Raw genomic sequence first — 22,672 nt, 5'->3', positions numbered from 1 at the left:
TTCTCTGAAACCAAGCATGGGATAAGCACCCATAATGCAATGGTTAGTATCTTTATAGGTTGGGGATTCAAACTTGTACAAATGATGGGGCTGACCCCCGGGGGCCTGAGGGGCGGGGTCAAATGGGGTCAATTTGGCTATTTCCATATAAACGACTTCTTCTCTGAAACTAAGCATGAGATAGCACTCATAAATGCAATGGTAGTATCTTTATAGGTTGGGGATTCAAAATTGTACAAATGATGGGGCTGCTGTAGTTTTTTTTTTCATTTTCAAGTTTGCTTGGCATGATATATGATTATTATTTTATGTAGATTCTATTTTCATAATTCAATGTTATTGTGTTGTAAGAAACATAAATGCATTTTTCTCTTCAAATATCAAATTAATATGTATTAAGGAATATATCTAAGACTAGAAGTTTCAAATTATCAAGAATCATTTAAGTGATAACTGCAGTAACACGTAGGTAAAATCTGTTACCAGTGGAGCAGCTTTCCAGTCTTATGTCTTCATGAGGTCTTTCATTGAGAATTGATAGATATTTAATATTTACTTGAAAGTGAAGTGGTTGGACAACGATATACATAAATGTATATATTCAAATATTCTTCGCATCATTATATTTTTTATTATTCAGACCAGGTTAAAAAAGATAATTACACTTATTATTAGACACTTATCACAATAACATTTTGTAATATAAAAAATAGAAAATGTCTGAATGGTAATATCTTATATTGACTTGCATACATCTGTGTATTCTTGTTACAGCACCATGGCATAGAGATTTCCATGTTAACACCACTTCTCCGCCTAAACAAAGGGAGGAAACTCCGCCACCACCTTGTGAGGCAACTTCTCCGCTAGGATATGAAAATGACAAGCCGGACTTTGACAAAAGTATATATACATTTTATTTCATTGATATTTTTTCTTCATCCATCGCATAATATTAATCAAATAGAATAGAGCTAATCATTAGCAATATGCCATTTTATATTGAACATACGTTCAGAAACATACAGCCATGTACTTCTATCTTTGTACAACATGGTATACATTAAGAAGGTTATGCAATGTTATAAAATAATATATAATAATGTATCCTTTTGATATTGTTCTTCTGAAAGATGCGAGTGAACGATATCGACTGTTACATCAGTTAAATTGTAGTTACGTAACAAAATGGTTCATTCTTAATGCAGAGGTTTGTTTAATCACGTCCCCGTTGTACATATTACGTTTACAGTTAGGTTAAGCACCTGATCAGTCCCTTATCAATTACAGACAGTTCAAGAAACAAAATGGACGGTAATCGTGAAACACCGCCACCGAATTACAAGGCACCAGCCCCACCTCCAAACGTACATTCTGGTGTGTTTACATGACTACATGCTTTACTAAAACTGTCATAATGCCTTGGTACTTTTACTGTCTCCCTCCTGATTTATAATCATCCTTATTCATTGGCGGTTGTTCTGTACTCTGAAATCACTATAGATTTTTTGTGTGTGTGGTTAGATTTGCTAGAGATATATAATTACAAAAATGTATGTTATTTATTTTATTTATTTATTTGAGGAAATAAAAAAACATTTATCTGACTGGGTATGCTGAATCAGGGTACCTTACTTTATCTTCGGAAACAAATCAACGAAGTCAAACACTTCAATATTGACTAATTAAATTTTGTTTAGGGAAAACTATTGATAAAATTTAAATAAAAATTGTTTAATATTTTGGTACTATTCAAATGTACTTGATTTATAGAAGAAGTGTTAAACAAAATATCATATACATTCATAATAAATCATATACTGATATAATGCACTTTATTCCCGGATACGACTTCAACACAATACTTAAACAACACGGCACGATATTGCCATTTTTCGTACTTTTTAGACATGGTCTAGTCATACGTAGAAAAACAACTCACTCTTTGATAATTTGCAATTGAATTTCAAAATTTAATATGAATTTATGATACAAAACTATTTATATACATTTAACGATAAATGTGTATATTGTTTGTATCATGTGTTATATTAATATTGGACGGATTTAAAACAAGGATCAAGTACATCGTCACTGAAAGTTCCAGAAATACCACCGAATTCCCGCGGTATCTTATAAGTCATTAATTTGTATATATAAAGCCGGAAATCTGTATTTATTTTAATCTTACATACTCGTTATTAAAATCTAACATGCAGTTTTCAAAGACGAATAATGCTAAAATATTGTCTGCATGCTTACATATCATTTTATCTTTCACGCCGTGATATTAGCCGAAATCCTGTATACTGCACAATATTCTCTTTTTATCGATTTTAATTATAAAACAGATATGCTGCATATTGTATATCATTTGCACTAACGTCGTGAAAAATTGATAAATACCAAAAAAATCATTGCTTCATATGCCGCATTTATTTAATGGTATCAGATATCAGCAAAAAGGTTATTTGCTTGCATAATATACATGCGTACATGGACAAACATTATCTTCCTTTTAGCCCATCGGTGCATTAAGCAAAATAATGTTTTGGAATAACAAGATAGAACTAAAGGGGTGGGGGTAAATAACTTCAAGATAGAAATAAGGGGAATGGAATAATAATTGCAAAATAGAAATAAGAGGGGAGGGGATAATATCTGCGTGATAGAAATAAGGGGGAGGGATAATATCTGCAAGGTAGAAATAAGGGAGGGAGGTTAATATCTGCAAGATAGAAATAAGGGGGAGGGGTTAATATCTGCAAGATAGAAATAAGGGGTAGGGAATAATATCTGTAAGATAGAAATAAGGGGAATTTAATAGCTGCGAGGTAGAAATAAAGACGGAGGGGTTCATAACTGAAAGATAGAAATAAGGGGAAGGGAATAATATCTGTAAGATAGAAATAAGGGGGAGTAAATAGCTGCTAGGTAGAAATAAAGAGGGAGGGGTTAATAACTGCAAGATAGAAATAAGAGGGAGAGGTTAATGACTGCAAGATAGAAATAAGAGAGTGTGGTTAGATGTAATTCATTAATCGCAACTTTGTTATCAAGGAATCAAGGATTGTAATAAGATGTAGCCTGAGACATACATGTACATGGAGGAAATCGTCCTCTGTATAAATAAAATGTACGGGAAAGCAACATCCGTCTACTTTCTAATGTTATCAGACGTAGGGCAATTTATGATAGTTATAATTCAAATATGTTTCAATGATATGATGCTGTTAAATGTTATTACTAAACTGGTGCATATATACTTATGATGCTATTAAACTCTGAAATATTTGTATTACAGTCTTATACTGTTGCATTGTCCTTTAAGTCATACTCCATTGAATTTACAGTAAGTTCGGGACAAACCATGGATGCTCTAAGTCATGACATACCACCGCCTGATCACATGGCGCCTCCTCCTCCCGCGCACATGTCGCCTCCTCCTCCCCACATTTCTGACCATGGTGTGTGTAACCATAGCAGTATTATATAAATCATCATCCAAATAAGTCTTCTTAAATTCCTAGCGATGCATAAATAGTAAATCAGTTGAGTTTCGAAATATGTCATTCATTTTATCTTATATTATACATTGTAGTCGAATGGTTCATTCAAATGTAATACGCAACATATTCTGTTCTCTATAATGACTCTATTTAAATTTCCATAACAGTACTTGTTAATAACTTGCACTTAAATTTGAAATTATTTCTTAAGGTTGTTAATCTAGTTTTTTTCTGCTTACATCATCATTTTTTTCATGTCATCCCTCATATGTACTATGTCATATCATATTTGCAGGCGCAAAGAGAATGGCGAAAGCTCCCCCTTCATTTAAAGCCCCACAAAGTCCTCCAAAAATCAACGGTATCAATCTTTGCATTTCTAGTACAACTAACCCCCTCATGTATACACAAGAAGATATCAACTCTATTTAATACCCTCGATATGCATGGTCCTTAAACAAACTCAAATCGAAAAAGAGATAATTCACAATTATAGTAATATACAAGATATAATGTTACCTTCCAGTTGAATCCTTAACTGCTTTATTACATTTAATAACTCACATGGAAATTATATAATACAGAACATATCATTGCCTAATCAAGTTCATGTTATAATTGCTCCGTTCGACAGTCTAACAAATGAAACATATTCATCCTGATTGATCTTTTTAGCAATTGTGCTAAAATAATGGTTTATACTATCCAACCAACAACTCACCTTTTCCTTCTTTGCTTTTAGTTTTCATATAATGTCCTTGTCGGCACGGGTTTAATGGATTGCTATTGATTGGACAAAATACATGTACCACCATTCTAATGCACCTATGTATATCTAAATAACCAATGGCTTACATATAGCAAGGCATATGACATATATATTACGTCTTATATATCAGACATAACTTATTTACTTTTCTGAATAGTGTTATGTGTACTACCTAAATATCGACGAATACTGAATGATTGTAGCATATTCAACCTTTTGCAATCAAGTGAAATTACAAAGTAGTTGATAATTAAAGTAATATAATTTGTGACAAAGAAATATGAAGTCGGATACAGCAGATAGCCTGAATATGCTTAAGATGATTTTTTTGCAGCCCGCTAATTACTAAAATAAGTATCCTTCAATTTCCGGTTTTTTCCCTTTTTTATCTAAATATACTTCAGATTATTATTACAGGATTGGCGCTGGGATGAAGATTACTGGTTACTATTTATTCATTGTGCCTATTAGATCTAATATATTAAGTGAAAGTTGTATAGATAAAAATAAAGTATGGAAGAGACCACATGTTTGTATTATTACGTGCTATCATTTCTTTCAGATATTTACACCTCTTATGAAATAGATTGATTTAAAATCAATTATTTTACATAATCCTTGACATGAAAGACAAATATCCCAACGTAACAGTTCTACATACATTTTCATGATCAAATTAAATTGTGAAACGCAACTCCGAGACTCTACAAACACTGAGCGGAAAACAAATATATAAACCAAATTATTATCAAAAAATATGAAATTCGTATACAAAGTAACATTAAAGTATTAAATTGTATTTTATTTATATAGAAATACTTACATTCAGCGGTGTAGCTAGGACTGGATAGGCCTGCATGCCTGGGGGTGCAGGGGGCTTGTCGCCCCCTGCTCAGGGTCCAGGGGCGAAGCTCCGGTAGGGGGTATGGGGGGGGGGGGGGGGAAGCCCCCAGAAGCTGACGGGAAATTGTTATAATGTAGTAACTATTTTACTTCTTTGGTAACTTTTAACATACAAATGTATATACCAATGGTTGAATGGAGGTCACGATATTTCGGTGATAACCATGCAAAACTATACACAAAATTAGAACAGTGGTGATTTTTATATACATGTACTCCCCTGACAAGTGTTCGAACAAAAAAAAAACAACAAAAAAACGGATTTTGGTTGTAAAAATAAAATAATAGTAAGGAATGGGAGAATTTTGTGTTTTTTTAACTGATGTCAAACTTGTGGCGAATATTCTAAGCAAAATTAAAATTAAGATTACGTGTTGGTTTGTTTACGACAGCGAGTCAAAGACCACTGTCAAAATGGCGTAAGTAGGGACCAGTTCTCGACCACCTCAATTAAAAAAATTAAACATTGTATTTATTACCTATTTTTCTACCTATTATGTTCTATTTCTAACAATTACAACAACAAAATTTTTTTCTAAATTAACAATCTGTTCATATTCGTAAAAAATAAGAAGAAAGTAAAGTAAAAAAGTAAGAAAGAAGTAAGAAATCATGGATTAACACGCGTTTTAACGGGGCGGGAAGTGAGCCAAAATTGAAAAATTAACTTTTTCGTTACTAAGGCCAAGAACATGTTGCAATTGCTATTTTAGTTGTTTTGCTATCATTTTAATATAACTATATGTTTTTAGAATATTGCTATCTTTTCATGCGATGTTGTTTATTTTGGTATTCGTAAGTGTTTCCCGATTCAAAATCCCCATTTGCTTGAGGGGTTTCGGTGTAGAAGTCTAATGTTGTCTTTGACAGGATTCAAACATAATCAAATTTAACAATCTGGTAACCGGAAATATATAGACTATTCTAATAAATTTACAGAATGGCCAATGTTCAAATCTTTCAAATGTGCACAAAGTTATGTTAGGCATACAGTTGGACATATCATATGTATTTATACGTAATTTATATTCTGTAGCGTTACGTGTATTCAAATGTTGTGTTTTTTCTGACTACAAAAATGGAAGTCAGATTTTTTTTTGGGCGCTACGCCACTGACATTGGGTCGTAATTGGAAAATATACTTTGAGGAAAGTATATACTCACAATATCAATAGGTATCCTAAGGTTATACAATACGTTAACCCGTAAAAATGAACAGGTTTCCTGGAGAAACAGAAATTGATTATAATTACAAATGTATGATATTGGTGTTAACAGAGACAGCGATACCACCTGCTCCTCCAGTACCTGGAATTCCTGCTCCTCCCCCTCCTCCACCGATAATAGGTATATTCGTAGATCTCTAGATGTTCACTAACGTTATGTGTGTCTTACTAACAAACACTAACACATAACATTCAGTTATCTGAAATTGCAATATGATTAAAGTATCAAGGATAGACAAATACTTGAATAGACTATTTCAAAGATGTAAATATAGTTAAATACAGTAACGATCATGCAATGTAATATTTATTCTGTATTTCTTGTTCGAATTGCACAATATTGAAAGTTTGGGCTTAAACCGAATGCCTACATGTAAACAAAACAATTAGTTAATTAGATTCACGTCTCATTCTATGATCGTTTGTTATGAAAGAAACGGACAATTATTAACTTAACGTGAGTATCTGTAATTAATATGATAAATTGCGAATATTAAAAGATATCAAAAAATGTGTAACACCCCGACTGTCAAAGGCTAGTTATTTTTAATGAAAATGATTAAATTAAAATTCTATATGAACATTTGTTGTACCATTTGTTGATCGTTTTGCCAGACATTGAGATCGACGACTTTTGAAATGCTCAGCAATTTTTCTCTCGAACATGACTAGAATCTAAATCCGAAATGATTTTGAACTTAAATGAATACGTTTATATCATTAAAGATGCTCCATCGCTGACAAATGGTATTTTTTTTCACTATCAAAAACAGCAGCAGACGATTTAGTATTTTTCTTCAGTTACAAAAGTTACTTACTTAACACCATTACCACCATTGAAAAGTTTAAGCTTCTGATTTTACTTCAAGTTAAAAATATGAAAAATAATTAAAAATTATTATTTTTCGTGTTAATTACACATAAATATACACTACTAAACACCAACTATTGTTCAAATGAGGAATATCATTTATGCTCTGTTGGCGGATGAGCATCTTTAACTGAGACAAAACATAGGGCATTTATTCACGTATGTGTTTACTAACCACATTAATATTTTGGAAGTGTTTCATTTAAGAAAATGTACTACATATCTGTTCGCTTTTGCGATACATTCAATAATCGATGATAGATTATTGATGACTTTTTCCTTTGCGTTTTATTGTGATTTTTTTGTTTGTTTTGGCTTATAGTGACTAACATACATTTTGTATCTTCTGATGCTGTGTTAGAAAAGATTGGAACTTGTATGTGTGTTTAATGCAAGGTCAATACTAAAACTGTGAAACTATTCTTACTATTCTAACTTAACTGTCGTAACATTTAGTTTCCTGCAGCGTGAAAGACTTTCTAGATATGACACATTGTTGATTTCAACGTTGTAGCCGTAATAACATAGTCATGTGTACGTATTTGTAAGCGGAAGTTTAATTTTAACGTTTTTCGCACTGTCTTTGAAGCGCTAATTCATGTATAATAAATAATAATTTACATTTTTTCACATTTACGCTAATATTTGACTGCGCTGAAATAAGTACATTTACAGTATTAGTGTTGTTATACGATTGAATTGTTCCGTATCCAGGATCCTCTAGGGACAAACTCAGTCAGTCTCCCATCAAGAAACATACTGGTAGTTTGGTCACTGGAAGAAAAAAACGTTTGTTGAGCGGCGATTTTGATGACGTAGAACACAGGTTTCCAAATGCACGTCGACCAACCGCTCCTAACATCTGGGGAATGCCGGGTAGTCGAAATGCAAATGTTAATTGTAAATATCACACGGTTTCGTATTGCAAATATATAAAGTATAAGCTGCATCATGTATCGGTAAACTTAAGGTTGAACGCAATTTATATGTGCTTGGCTTTTCCGCCGTTTAAAACTTATCACATATCGTTAAATGAACCAATCAATTATCTCTTGTATTTTGCCTCCGATTTTATTTTTTATATAACGAGCTATGGTATAACATTGTAAAGCAGTCATCAATTTATTTGACCAGATATTTTTTTATGATGATGTTTTCCCCGTACAATAACTTTACTTGACTATTATTACATATGTTTAACTTTTTAGTATGTTTCGGTATTCTATAGATTTATTTTCATAATATGTTCTTCTCAATTTTATCGTTCTACAACAGAAATTAAATGGGTTTTACATATGATACTAGTTTGGTAGCAACTTACATAATCTTGTAGCTTGATTATTATTATTTGATATTAAAATAGTCTGCATTATTGCCAATTCCTAAACTATCTATTAATGCTATTACAAATGCATTGTATGCTATGGTTGTGGACAGGTGTGTACTGTTCGGCATCGCTGCGCACTTGAGGACATATATTCATACTTTATTTTGCATGGCGGTACGATGACATTATTTTCTTTATTTAAAAATATATATATATTCATATAATTTACTCTTTGTAGCTTGCATGCTGATTATTTGTTTCATAATATATTACCTTTTATGACTTGAGCACTATGAACATATATATATACATCCTTGACTTTTCGTGTGCGAAATAGAAATTCGCACATGGAAGCTACATCTAGTTCAATTATACTTGTGAAGGGTTAGAAGATGTTATATCTGAAAAATTCTTATCATCTTGCATGTTGTTTTAAAATTATGATTCACTTGTTCCCAATTTCTTTTGATAATCATATTATATAATTCATACAAAATAAAACAATTTTTAACATAGAATTTTCATACATTTATTTACAACCTGTTGTTTTGTCCGTTTGTTTGTTGTTTTAGTTTTGTTTCCTAATTATTGCCTACTTAGCATTAATGTAATATATGTCATATTCATTGCTATCAGAACATTCATTAACTTTGATTTAATGTAACATTTATTGCTTTGAAAATTGTGTTTTAAAGATACCATACTACAATTCATATGGCCGAGGGTAAAACACCAATAAAATAATTATCAATGATCAAATGCTATTGTATTCTTACTTACAGATCAAGATGCCAGAATGAAACAAATGCGCTCACAGTCTGTCCCTAATCTGGCAAATCAGCTGAAAGGTGTAAAGCTAAGCCCGCCGCAAAAACCAATTAACCTGGATGAAAAAGGTAAGAATTTTCGTTGCTTCTTTTATAATACAAATTCGCATGGAAATAACAATGGAGCTAAATATCATCGCAAATAACATAATAAACAGAAATGGGTATGACTGTGCATGTATTTGCATGATTTGTCTTCAAAGGACATCTTGTTTGTGCTGTATCAATTAACATAACGTATGTACGTATATTTTTTGGAAGACTGTTTCATAATCAAACATATTTAAAATTAAATAACACCAAATAAAAGGTACAGTTATTCTTCGACTAAAATTTCTGATTTAAAAACATAGAAGTTGCCTATTTAGGAATATTCACCTTTTATATTATAGTTCATTTCCAAACACTTTGCTCTTTAATTTGAATTTATTAACATATTAATGGAATTTTGTTTTGCTCATATGTTTGAACCTGGAATAGAATGCTTATATAAGTTTTTTTGGGGCATTTATTTTCTTCAAATATTATTTACCAACTGCTATTAGAAAGCACATAGCTGCATTGAAACATGATCTCAATCAAATTGATCATTTATCCACTTTACATCTGATAGTGTTATATAAAATCAGAATTGAATGACATTATCACAGGCTAAAATTATTGGCTTTGTCATGCATGTCCCAACTCTTTAATCCCTTTTTTTGCCTATAAATTAAATGCTTAACATAACTATATGACTTAATATTTTCTTCTAGTATGGTTTGAGTTTTCAGTTTAATTATTCAATAATTAGCGAGTAATTCGGAACTACATTACCAGGATATATTGATACATATCTTATTAAATCTTCGGTATTCCCCGTGACCAGTGACCACTTCCTTTATACAACGGAATCCACCAAGGACAGTATTGCCAAAGCAGAGTGTTAGTTTCGACAGCGGAAATGATAGGTCTGGAACGAGGTTTAATATCGGAAGTAAGTCGCCGGAAGTGAGTTCTAATGAACCAGAGGTCGATGGTTCTCATCCCGGAGGTGTCGGCACGATAACCAGGAAGTTTGGTCAAATGATAACTACAAAAAAAGATAATGGTAAGCTTGCAGGACAAGTCTTAACATAGATCCCCAAGAAAAATAGTAATATCGCTTATTCTTACCAAATACAATATTCGGAATAGTTTTATTTCTCAACAAAATGCATTTATTGTTTGAGCATATTAATCCTTCAGTATCCAATGTACTAAAAACTTATCAGGCATTAACAGATCTTTAGACAGAGACAAACGTGTTTGGTTGTGTTTGCACAGAATTATTACATTTATCAATTAGACGAAACACGTTTAATTTTGTTCGCACAATATATTTGTCGCTAGTAACTTATATAATGTAGATAGGATTGGTCAGGATACATGCTCAATATACAACCAAATATAGTATATTTCTATCAAAGCAGGCTACCAGAAACGCTTCAAAAACGATATCATGCAGTTTAAATGTTTATCATCCAATATTTACATTTATTATTCAAAACACACATATAAAATAATTGCATAAAATACTTGAAGTACTTTTCGCGTTTGATTGTCAAAAAAACGAGAAATAAAACAAAAACTAGAATGCAGAATGTCTGATGTACGCTATGCAGCTGTGTCTATGTATACCTGTGTATGTCTTTTATTACTAATACCATAATTTCTCAATTGTATTGTGTCTGTACCGTAGAGTATATGTATACTTTTTCCATCCACAAATACAATGTGCATATATATCAACTACTTACTGCAACGTTTTCTGTAGCTAACCCTCCGCGGTATGTACCAACCAAACCCCCACCTATACTACCATCACCACACTCTGGTCCACAAGTGTACGCAAACTCCGATATCCAGGAGGAAGTTTATATGAATGATCAAACCGATGACTTGTACGTGAATGACACTGTGGATGGCGTGAAAACCCCACCAGTTTGTCCCACGCATGCACAATATGTCAATACAACGAAAGGTGAGAATGGAGTTTTGCTTCTGAACTCATGATTTGTATGTGAAAAACGTGTGCATGTGTTCTTATTTCTATTAACTACGTCTACCTCATCTATGTTTTCTGCGGTTAGAATACATATGCATGTGTTGATTTCTGTGGTGTCCACTTCAGTAATTATTAGAATAATTTAGTAGTTTTAAGTCATATTGATCCAATAAGAAGCCTTTTTGGTGACAGTGTGTTGTTAAAAAGTTGAGATAATACATACTTATCTCCCTTGAACTACATATCTTTTCCACATTTTGCAATATTAAGGAATCGGTTCTGTGATAAGTACATCTAGTAATCAAACGGATTTGATGTAAACTCTAAAATCTAAATAGTTGTAGAATGACTTGGTCTATTATACAAACGCAAGATTGACTCTAGGGAGTACCAGTGTTCTAGCAGACGGGATCTAATAATAGAGAAAAGACAATACAAATGCATGTGTTGTGGACAAAACTTATTTTAATTGATATATATATCATTAGTAATTTACGAAATGTAACTTTGATATAAAATTGATTTTATTTCATTTGTAGTAATAATAATTTGTATTCAAAACAATATAGAGTCGGGTATTTGTCTTACAGATTAATTCGTCACGGTTAGTTAGTGTGAGTTGCTGTGGAGATATATAGCAATGACAGCTTGTTTTGTATCTTATTAAAAAAATCACGCGCTACAATGGAATTTAATACACGTATTTTGATAGACTGTTTCATACAGCTAATAATGAATCAATCCGTATTCAAGACATACATGTGTAGCTGCCGAAAAACTAATACTTCTTATTATGATTAAATTTCTTTTGTTGTCGGTAATAACAGGCAGATTGGTAGATATTGGACGAAATTATACAATGTGTTTACTGCTTCATGATCGCAGTTGATCATTGTCTTGAAATGCCAATAACGTAATGAATAGAGTAATATACTACGATAAAATGTATATACAGCTGTAGTAATTCAACTCGTGATGAAGTCTTGGTTTTCAATATTTTTACATCCACTGCTCTTACGGTTGTAACACGAACCTTGAACCATAACGCAAGTTAAATGCTAGGGTACACTGCTTCATTTCAGACAAACACGAAACGTGATTTAAAACCATATTGTACAATTCATTCATTCATCGTGAGAACACTAGTACCTTTTATTTCCAACTCAATAACACTCAATTAATAATACCATCAACACGAATTATGCATGCTTAACATCAATAACGATAGAAGAACTATATTATGTAAGACGCATGCATGTGCCTTTCATATCTAATAAACTAACATATATAACGACTGTTAATACGAACATAACGTTGTTGATGATAAGAGCACCGATATAATTATAATACTGCATGCTTAATATCAATATTATGTTTTGGTATTTGTTTTTCCTGGTGGTGACATATTATTAGACCGTTCTATAATCAGCGTAACCAACTAAAAATACTTTTGTTGATGTTTTGTAACATTCATATGTCATACAGATCTTGAACATATGTATATAAAAATAAAAAAAGGGAAAAATACTGCCTAGTACGCCTATTTTTTATATGATAAATAGAGGAACTTACATGCGTTGCTAGGTGATATAAAGTTTATTAAACTAGTAAAACGAGTTGATATCCTACATTGTATGTGCCCAAAGGCAGGCTTGTTGCAGATCAACTTATTGAACCCGTTAGATAAATTTCATATCACATAGTCACGAGTGTAAGATTCTATTTATCTGAAACTTTTATTAATAGAAATAGAAATAAAACTTAAATTTTGTCTTTATATACAACAGTAGAAATCCTGTTTGGACGTGACGTTGTGGGCTACTGAGACAATCATGCGACGTCATATATAGATTATGACGTCAAAACATCATGTGGCATCATAAAAGAGTTATTACACATGTGTCTTATTTATGACATGAATGGACGTTATGTGATAAAACTGAAAAATTTTGAACAAATGCATGCGAACTATGCAATCAATTTAATTGTATACCAGCTCTAAACGACATAGAAACGTCTGAAAGTGATTTACATTCATTTAAGAAGATGTAAAGAGCTACTTTCCTAAATGATCCTGGCTGTTAATAGGAAGTTAATATTAAGGTGAAATTTCAGTGGTCGAAATTATTTTTTGTACGTAGTCATCTCGCTAAAAATCATGACATAGCTAAATATATCCGTATACTGGGACGAAATGACGTTTACGACTGTTGTAGCAATGTGTAGAAAATGCATTTACTCTGAAGAACATGTGGTTTCATCCGAACATGACCCGTTATAGGATGTTGTCAGATCCTCTATTGAACGGAGTGGTTGTAGGATCTGTATTTTAATAATATTGATTCTTACATTAATTTTTTTTTAAATTTCAATTTTAATGTCACGTACATGACATTTGAACTCTTGGAAATAATTCTTCAAGACTTCAATATCCTTTTTAAATGCATCAGTGGTCATTTATGTTTGAAATTGAAAAGACAAACCAAACATTCCAATCAATTATAGACAAATCCATTAACAGTAATTAAAATACTGCGACAGGACAAGTAATGTATGTGTTCATTCGTTTTCAGCGGTTGCGGAGCCTGTTAGTTCATCTTCCAGTGGAGTTGAAACCTCAGGTAATAACAGTTTCATTTAATTTTGTTTCATATCATTTAAAATAACAAGGCACTACTATTACTTTTGATGTAAGCTTCAGATCATCTAATTTTCCGATAATTCGTGATAACGACCTAAAAATGATAATCATAATAGAAAAAACACGTTACACCGCCAACAAAAATTCAAAACATAATATCAAAATAGGCACATCTCAATCGTAAATGTCTTCATACTTGTATAACTTTATTTCTGCAAACATTGTATTGAAAACGTAGCCCGTCTTGGTAAACGCCATATACATAACACGGATGCTTGTTCATTATCAAACCAGGATGTGAAAATTGGGAAATCGAAATGATATGAGAGAGTAGTTTCTAGTTGTGATAAATTTCAATATAAGTGGTTAGTGCAGTTTTCTGTAAATGTACTATTGTGAATGAAAATAACTCTAGACTATGATTAATGTGATGTTAATTCCCTTTGATGATATGCTGAGTTAAATTCAAAGCTTAGAGTATGAGGCGAACTGGAAAGAGCCGTAGTTTGATTGTGTTATCCTTTACCATTAAGGTAGTATGTGTATATTTTTTGAATGCATCGAAATATTCGTGCATTACTAATCAACAACTCAATTTCTCAATTAATGTTATTGTTGCGTCCAATATCACTCGACTGAAATAAATGAAGAATGGTTTTTTTGTGATTTTGATAACTATAGAATATTTTTTACATTTTGCAGGGAAGCCATCTGTGCAAGCTTTAAAGAAAAAACTAAATTTAGAGGCGATAATTGGTGGCTCTGCTGGGAAACAAAAACCAGAAGTACAAAAAGTTATCTCCCCTCCAGCTAAGGGGAAAAGAGACATCCCACTCCCAGCTATACCAACAGAAGCACACGCAGAGCACATAGATGAAATATATGATTTTCTAGAGGAAGGTTAGGTGGTTGGGACTAACGTTATCACATGTGATGTCTTATTTGATGCTAACTTTGCCTCTAAGTAGCGTTATAATGTCATAATGAATTATTAGAGGTATCGGTATAAAAAACACTTTGAATAGATTGTTGAAATAAGAATGTAAAGCTGTGATATTTACTAGACGATTTATTCAGCTCAGATGTGTAATGAAAACTAAAGTATCAGTATTGGAAGTAGCAATGCATACCTTTCCAGTTCAACAATTATAGTATTGGCTACTATTATATCGTTTAACTTTGGAAAGTTATATATTACTAACGATCACGATAAGATATTCCGTTAGTTGTACTCGCAAGCAAATACATGTGGTCTACTACAAGTAAGTAATAGGTTATGCTGTATGGAACATTTCCATCCAAGATTATGCTGTATATGTAACCGAGCAGCTTATATATGACGTATGGTAAATGTAAACCATTAAATATCAAAGCTATTAGATATAATGTTAAGGACAAGCTTATCTATTCAAGACTTCCAAGATTTTTTCAACAATGATTTACTCGTATTCACATCGTAAATGACATACATACATGTATAGGGAATACTTTGGTACGCCAAATTTTGATTGCGTGATGTCAGGAATACGTTAATATAAATTATTGAATAATTTATTTTGGAATTTTTTGTTACCTTACCCTGCTTAAAAGTTTGTATATAATTCAGAATAGGAAAATGATTGCCGTGGATCGAAACGAGGCTGTGCCATTATTGCTGCATATTCATGATACTGCTACAGAGAAAAAATATTGCACTGAAAATATTTTCATAGTCAACAGTATTGTATACGCAGTCTATTTAATTTTCCCAATCACAGAATAACATATAAAACATCCAAAATGATTTTTTTTTGTATTTTGTTATTGTTGGCGAAACTCATATCGTTTTCTCTGAAAAAAATACGTTATAATGGCAAATAACAAATAGGTTACAATAAATACATACACCTAAGGGAAGATAACTATGCTGTGATATGGAATTAAAGAGTGAATCAGTGAGTCAAAGTATTAGTCATAAACACCATGCCACATTTTACAGCCGAATGTTAAGTCCATTGGCGTCTGGTTATATTTGTTACAAATTGAAACTCGTTGCTCGAAATGATATTTACTATATAAAGGTTTTAATATTGAAAATAACCTTTTTTGTTAAAATAATATCAACTATATAGCTAAATTTCATTATACATGACACATACATTTGTATATTGTTGCATTCTGGAAAGTCATTATTAAAAAAAACAAAAGGTCTTAAAGTCAGAGGTCATTGTTTTCTTATAAAGTTTCTTAATAGTGGAGCGTAATTTTTTTTAGCTATAGTAAGATTGTGCACATGTTAACTTTGGACCTATAAACATTAACACTAGGTATTGCTCAAGTATCTAAATATGAGATTGCTTATAGTGGTTCAGTAATGGTTTTAACCGTAACACGGTATACTTCTTCAATATGTTTTTTTTTCCTTCAAGAGCCACATGTGTTTTATCAATAATTGCAACACAAGCATAGATAAAGGTAAATTAGTGTCCAGTATTGAAGTATGTCACGCCATACACCTGGTCCTATAGTAATAGGTCTAGAAAAAACCTTCACCTTAATGATACACTATATTGTCAAAAACTTGACACTAAGGTAAGCTAACATCATTGTTAACCGTAAAAATAGGGTTAGAATGATCATTGCTCAGTATTACATGTAAACATGGTAACGGATCAAGGGTTCACACTGTATGTCTTTATGTGTCAAAGTACGTATTGAAATATTTATTTAATGTGTATAACAATCTGATTAAAATACAGATCCTTATTATCACTACGTTTGATATGAGGATCTGACAATATCCCATTAGGGGTCACGTCAGGATGACCTTTGCAAATGGCCAATCAAATTGGCACTGCCAGAATCTTGACTGGGGACGAACTAGTTTGAAAAAAAACTGTCCGAATTATTTTCGTGTACGTAGTCATCTCGCCCAAAGTGCACAACAATGTTCAATGTGTATGCTTACTGGGACAAAATGGCGTTAACAATTGACGTAAAAATGTGTAGAACATGTATTTTATCTGGAGAACACGTGGTAAAAGGTCAATCGAACGTGACCCCATATGAGATATTGTCAGATACTATATTAAACGGAGTGGTTATAAGGATCTGTATTTTAATCAGATTGTGCGTATAAGAAATTTGAAAACTTAAACCGAAGACTGTTTATTGATGTGATTCACGATTTCATCAACGATACTGTTTTCAAAACACTTATTTACCGAATTCGAGGTAATCTCTTCATAATATTTCATATCGACATTAAATGGAGCTTTTAAGTAAAATCATTTGGGAAGATGTTAGATGTTTTATTGAAGTCTATATTTATATACATAGTGCTGTATTAGTCGAGAAAATTGAATCTGTATGTATATATTTGTATCTATCTCTAAATTGTGACCATCAGTATTGCTATACCATGTTAATTGTATATAAATCATAAATCACGTGGCATTCATTTTACTTCGAAGACATCAGTTCTAGATTATCATGTTAGTCAGTCTATATGTGTTTTGTTAACAAATGAAAGATACTATTGTTTATATTGTCAAATACCATGAAGCCGGTTATTTCGCGGGTCAAAATAGTAACCATTTGGACAAAAAATAAGGATATTAAATTCTAAAAAACGAAAAATATCGCGATTTAGCTTTGAAATTATATATCACTCAACCAATTCTTTATTTTTCACGAATCAAAAGTTCGCGATTACATTGATGACGAGCAAAATCGCGAAAATAACCGGCTATATAGTGTAAAATGAAACTGAAAGGAACATATCTTGATAGCTGAATAATCATTTTTATGCTGTATTTGTCAATTTTGCAGTATAAGTATTTGTGTAGTTTTGCCTGATATCTCCCTGTGGTTTAATATATAAACTAGAACATTTTCATAACCGACGTCAGTTTGTTTGTGATGTTATGGTTGTATTTGATATTCACAGTGATATTAATTTTATGTCAAATAGAGTGAATTAAAATAACTAGTTTTATCCATTATACGAAACGGTTTTTTTCTCTTAATTTGATAAATTCAATTTTATTTCATACTGTGTCTTATATTTGTTTTCATATATTTACATGAAGAAAATAAACATATTCAGGTGTTATTGTTTATACTGAAAGTCTAGCAAATACATAAGTGATTTGCTTTCCTAAAAAGTAATTTGAAATTGTATATGCTAGTGTCTTCATCAGTTAGTATTATTTGTCTCAACCATTTAAAATATATATGAAGTGCTGTAGATTACCATATAATTTGTTATATTATCTATATCTATGTTACGTTTTAATGACGTTATACTTTAATAAAATTGCTTATATAAAGCAAACGTGTTATTTTATGTATTACGTACAGTATAACCTCTCAAAACCGGCCATTGTCTAATCCGGATCCCTGTGTATTCCGACGTATATACTCTCTTCGCTATCAAACCGCCTGTTATACCTGTTATTTATGTTATCACGTCTGATAAAAGTGACGTCACAATCAACCATGACGTCATCAACATTATTACACCGGTAGCTATCAAATAAAAGACAATAGTTTACTTGTCTCGACTAATCAAATTCTGCGTTATTCGCCAGGAATGAGATAAACGTGATTATTAGAATTATCTGTCATGTTAGTTTTCGAGAACTTAAAATACCTAGAATGAAAATGGAAACAATAATATATCAGATAACATGTACATATTATTACTTTTAGAAATCATGAAAATTTATATTTGCAAATATCCCTGCAAATACTCGATATTTTACTTTTTATATGCGGGAAATATGCTGCAGTCAAGATCTTAATGACTTAAATTTTAAGACAAAGCCATAAGTTGTAAGGTATGAAAGGCTGAGGACAGGGGGAAACTTATATTAATAATAGAAGCCGAGTAAACGGAATGTCTCCACAATTCTCTAAATAATGTAAATATATCCAAGAGGATTAAGCTCAAGCCCTCATATGAATATAGTTGTGGCGTGTAATTTGGGTTACCTCTCTTATCCCAGTTTTTCTCGTGATCAATTTAACATTGAATTATTTTCTGATAGTGGAAAGATGCATTATCGATAAAGCTTTAAATGATATGTTGTAAAGAACCCAAATAATATCAAAAGTAAACTCGGATGTGATTAAGGGTGAACCCCACTTGCTTCTTATCCTATTTTGCATAACGAATACTATCATATATCTATGATTGTATTCATAAAAAACAGTTAATATATGTACGAGAAAGCTTAAACTGTTATAATATGAACATAGGTGTGGGATGATATTTGAATTACCTCTAGTATCCTAGGTTTACTCCGGATCGGTTGCATGCACATCAGTTCAGTATTGAAAAAGTCAATCAAAGGTATTTATAAAAGTCAAATAAATAAAAGTTCGGAAAATTACGGTACTTAGATCCGAAAATACCAGTTGTCTTTGACATTTTTATAGAAAACTTTTGTACAAATTTCTTTGAAAATACAGAGATTTCTGCAAATTTGTTGTGTTTTCCGCAAAAATGACTATCGTAAGCATACAAACAAAAATATCACAATTTTAAGTTTACAATAACACCTTTACATTTTTGGCATACAAATGTTCCTCAAATCATTCACAAAGCATAGCAAATAAAAGCGGCGACAGGGTTTATCGTTGTTGTATTACACCCGGTTGACAAACAATTCTGTGATTCTTGCAAGAAGGCTTTTCCAATGTGTTAGACCATTGGAATTAAGAGAACTTTTGAACTTGCTTGTTTTTTTCAGTTATTCATAAGTTTATAAATCAAAACACACTCATTGTATTCCACCCTATGGGTAAATTGCAACCATTTCAATTTGACAAATAGCTGTTGGTAATTTGCAACACTAAAATCTACATCTAAAATAGTTCTGGAATCGTTATTTGACGTATATTACTGTGAACAGTGTTCCCAAATGTTTGAACAATTATCAATAATCTGACCGGGTGGGGTGTGTGGCCTGGTGTCTTCGGCAGCATGCGTCAGGGATATAGCACTATAAAAAGGCCACGAGTTCCACTATACAAGTACCGCAGTCTCTAAGAACACGCACCTTGCACTTCACACGCGCAAGACACCACATACATGGGAGGCCATTTCTACATGACCCAGGCTGTTAACGGGGCGATAATTAATCAAACAAACAAACGAAGTTTGTCTAACTTGATATAATCGGTTTGAATTTATCTCAGCTATTTCTGTACATCATGAACTCCTGGAGGCATCCCATGCTTGCTTTTTCGGCCCTCAAGGACAGAGTTGCAACCTTTGCCTATGTTGTCACGGAATTAGAAAAAGACTCGGTGCCATGCCAAAATACTTCCATTTCCTGTGGAAGGAGAAAACAATATTGGAGTTCACAAACCTTAATCTCATGATAATGCATGTCATGAAAAAGACACAAAACACGAATATACAACAGTCTCTCAAAACACGAACCATGCCCTCCATACACGCAATACACAACATACATGGGAGGCTGTCCTTACATGACCCTGACGTAAATCAATCAAACAAACAAACGTTCTCTGTGCAAGTATTGCTTTGGCATTATAACGTCAGACACAACTATGGAACACAAAAGCGCTATCAAGTATGTGAATACGATATCCTTAGCAAACAAGGTTTGGATTGGTTGCTGAGAGCAGAAATCGTAAAATCGTTTGCCTGTGGAGGACGTATTTTCACGGTGACAATGACGGATATAAATCATCTCATCATATGTCCCAAACAATATGTTGCCCTTTTTATACTGCTATATCACTGAGGCATGCCACTGAAGACACCAAGCAACACACCCCACCCGGTCACATTATACTGACAATGGGCGAGCCAGTTGTCCCAAATCCCTGTTTGCTTAGCGCTAAGCAGGAGCAGAAACTAACACTTTTATAGACTTTGGTGTGTCTCGGCCAGGGGACAGAACCCAGAGCCTTCCTCAAAGGAACGAACGCTCAAATCATGGCCAAAAGTGAGGCGGTGCCAAGGGAGGCATTAGGAAACATAAAGTCAGTAAGGAAGAAGAGAAGAGATAAGATCCTAAATATAGTCACCATTTACGATCATGCAATAGTGGCAGCAGGTACAGTTCTAACGCCCTACCTGCAGGGCCACCTTGTTGTGCTATTATTGGCGAGATGACTACATACACAAAAATAATTCTGACAGCTTTTTCAAACTATTTTGTTCCCTGAACTTCACATTCAAGATCCTGATGGCAGCAATTTGATTAGCCATTTCCAAAGGTCACCTTGACATGACCCCTAATGAGATGTTGTCAGATGCTCTATTGAACGGAGTGGTTATAAGGATATTAATCTGATTAAAATACAGATCCGTATTATCACTACGTTTGATATGAGGAGTGGTTTTAAGAATCTGTATTTTATTCAGATTGTAAGGATATTTATTTTAATCACTTTGGGTTTCTTTGGTAAACCAGCTGTCTACATCAAACGATGTTAATTCATCCCCACATGTATATGTGTTTGCGCACTAGGAAAACTAACCATTCTCTATATAGCACAGATTACATCATCGATGTTCACGCGTGTTTTATGTGTTTTTACTGGCTGATCATTTGAATTTCACACGAAAAAGACACATTGTTTTACCGGATTTCAATCTGATTAAAATACAGATCCTTATTATCACTACGTTTGATAAGAGGATCTGACAACATCTCATAAGGGGTCATGTCAAGATGACCTTTGGGAATGGCTAATCAAATTGGCACTGCCAGAATCTGAACAGGGGACGAAATAGTTTGAAAAAGCTGTCCGAAATATTTTCGTGTATGTGGTCATCTCGCCCAAAGTGCACAACAAAGCTAAATGTTTATGGATATTGGGACGAAATGGCGTTACAATTGACGTAGCAATGTGTAGAAAATGTTTTTGATAAAAAATATACGTGGTAAAAGGTCATCCGAACATGTACCCTTATGGGATGTTGTCTGATCCTCTATTGAACGGAGTTGTTTTAAGGATCTGTATTTTAAAGATGATCCGCCGCTGTCAAAAGGTATTTTTTCAGTATCAAAAACGGAAGCAGAGGATTTAGTATTTTCTTCAGTTACACAAGTTAATTACTTTACACCATAACCACCACTGAAAAGTTTGAGCTTCTAATTTTACTTCAAGTTACAAATATAAAAAAAAATAATTAATTGCATCCCGAAAAAAAATTCTTGGCACTCTATCCTATATGGAATGAAGTACTGATTGTGCATGCACCAAAGGCAAAATAAACTATCTTGTACCTTTTTTTTTGTGTTAATTAGATATATATACACGATTAAACACCAATTATTGTTCAAGTGATGAATTTAATTTGTGCTCTGTCGGCGGTGCCTCATCTTTGATCAGATTGACCGGATTTAAAAATCATACACATTTTATGATTTTATGCAAATGACGGTTGTAGATTATATTTTCTCCCAAAATACACACTTCACAACTCATACATCGGAGGCCGTCCTTACATGGCCCAAACTGTTGACAGGATATCAATAAATCAAACAAATATCATGCAAATATGATGTGGTAAAAACAATTGTTCATTGTGCATGCTATTGACACCG

At 32.7% G+C, this 22,672-nt stretch overlaps 1 protein-coding gene across 25 annotated transcripts in view; it reads left to right on the top strand.

Annotated features, from left to right (window-relative positions):
- LOC138333659 (uncharacterized) overlaps window positions 1-15,979 on the top strand; it is a 44,959-nt gene extending 28,980 nt beyond the window's left edge. For 6 of the 25 annotated variants that reach the window (XM_069282168.1, XM_069282178.1, XM_069282169.1 and 3 more), the window contains 11 exons: window positions 775-903; window positions 1,291-1,377; window positions 3,354-3,467; window positions 3,805-3,870; window positions 6,460-6,528; window positions 7,993-8,178; window positions 9,388-9,501; window positions 10,301-10,522; window positions 11,228-11,434; window positions 14,032-14,079; window positions 14,802-15,979. In XM_069282168.1, the coding sequence (XP_069138269.1) occupies window positions 775-903; window positions 1,291-1,377; window positions 3,354-3,467; window positions 3,805-3,870; window positions 6,460-6,528; window positions 7,993-8,178; window positions 9,388-9,501; window positions 10,301-10,522; window positions 11,228-11,434; window positions 14,032-14,079; window positions 14,802-15,004 (1,445 nt within the window). In that variant the 3' untranslated portion in view covers window positions 15,005-15,979. Of the gene's footprint in view, window positions 1-774; window positions 904-1,290; window positions 1,378-3,353; window positions 3,468-3,804; window positions 3,871-6,459; window positions 6,529-7,992; window positions 8,179-9,387; window positions 9,502-10,300; window positions 10,523-11,227; window positions 11,435-12,048; window positions 12,073-14,031; window positions 14,080-14,801 lie in introns of all 25 variants that reach the window. The other 19 variants (XR_011210016.1, XR_011210015.1, XM_069282174.1 and 16 more) reach the window with 19 other exon arrangements.
- The last annotated feature ends 6,693 nt before the right edge of the window (window positions 15,980-22,672 follow it).

The sequence above is a fragment of the Argopecten irradians genome, chromosome 10, assembly GCF_041381155.1.
Source record: "Argopecten irradians isolate NY chromosome 10, Ai_NY, whole genome shotgun sequence".
NCBI classification, from domain to species: Eukaryota; Metazoa; Mollusca; class Bivalvia; order Pectinida; family Pectinidae; genus Argopecten; species Argopecten irradians.
The sequence above is the reverse complement of the archived record's forward strand: the minus strand, read 5'-3'. Positions and strand labels throughout refer to the sequence as shown.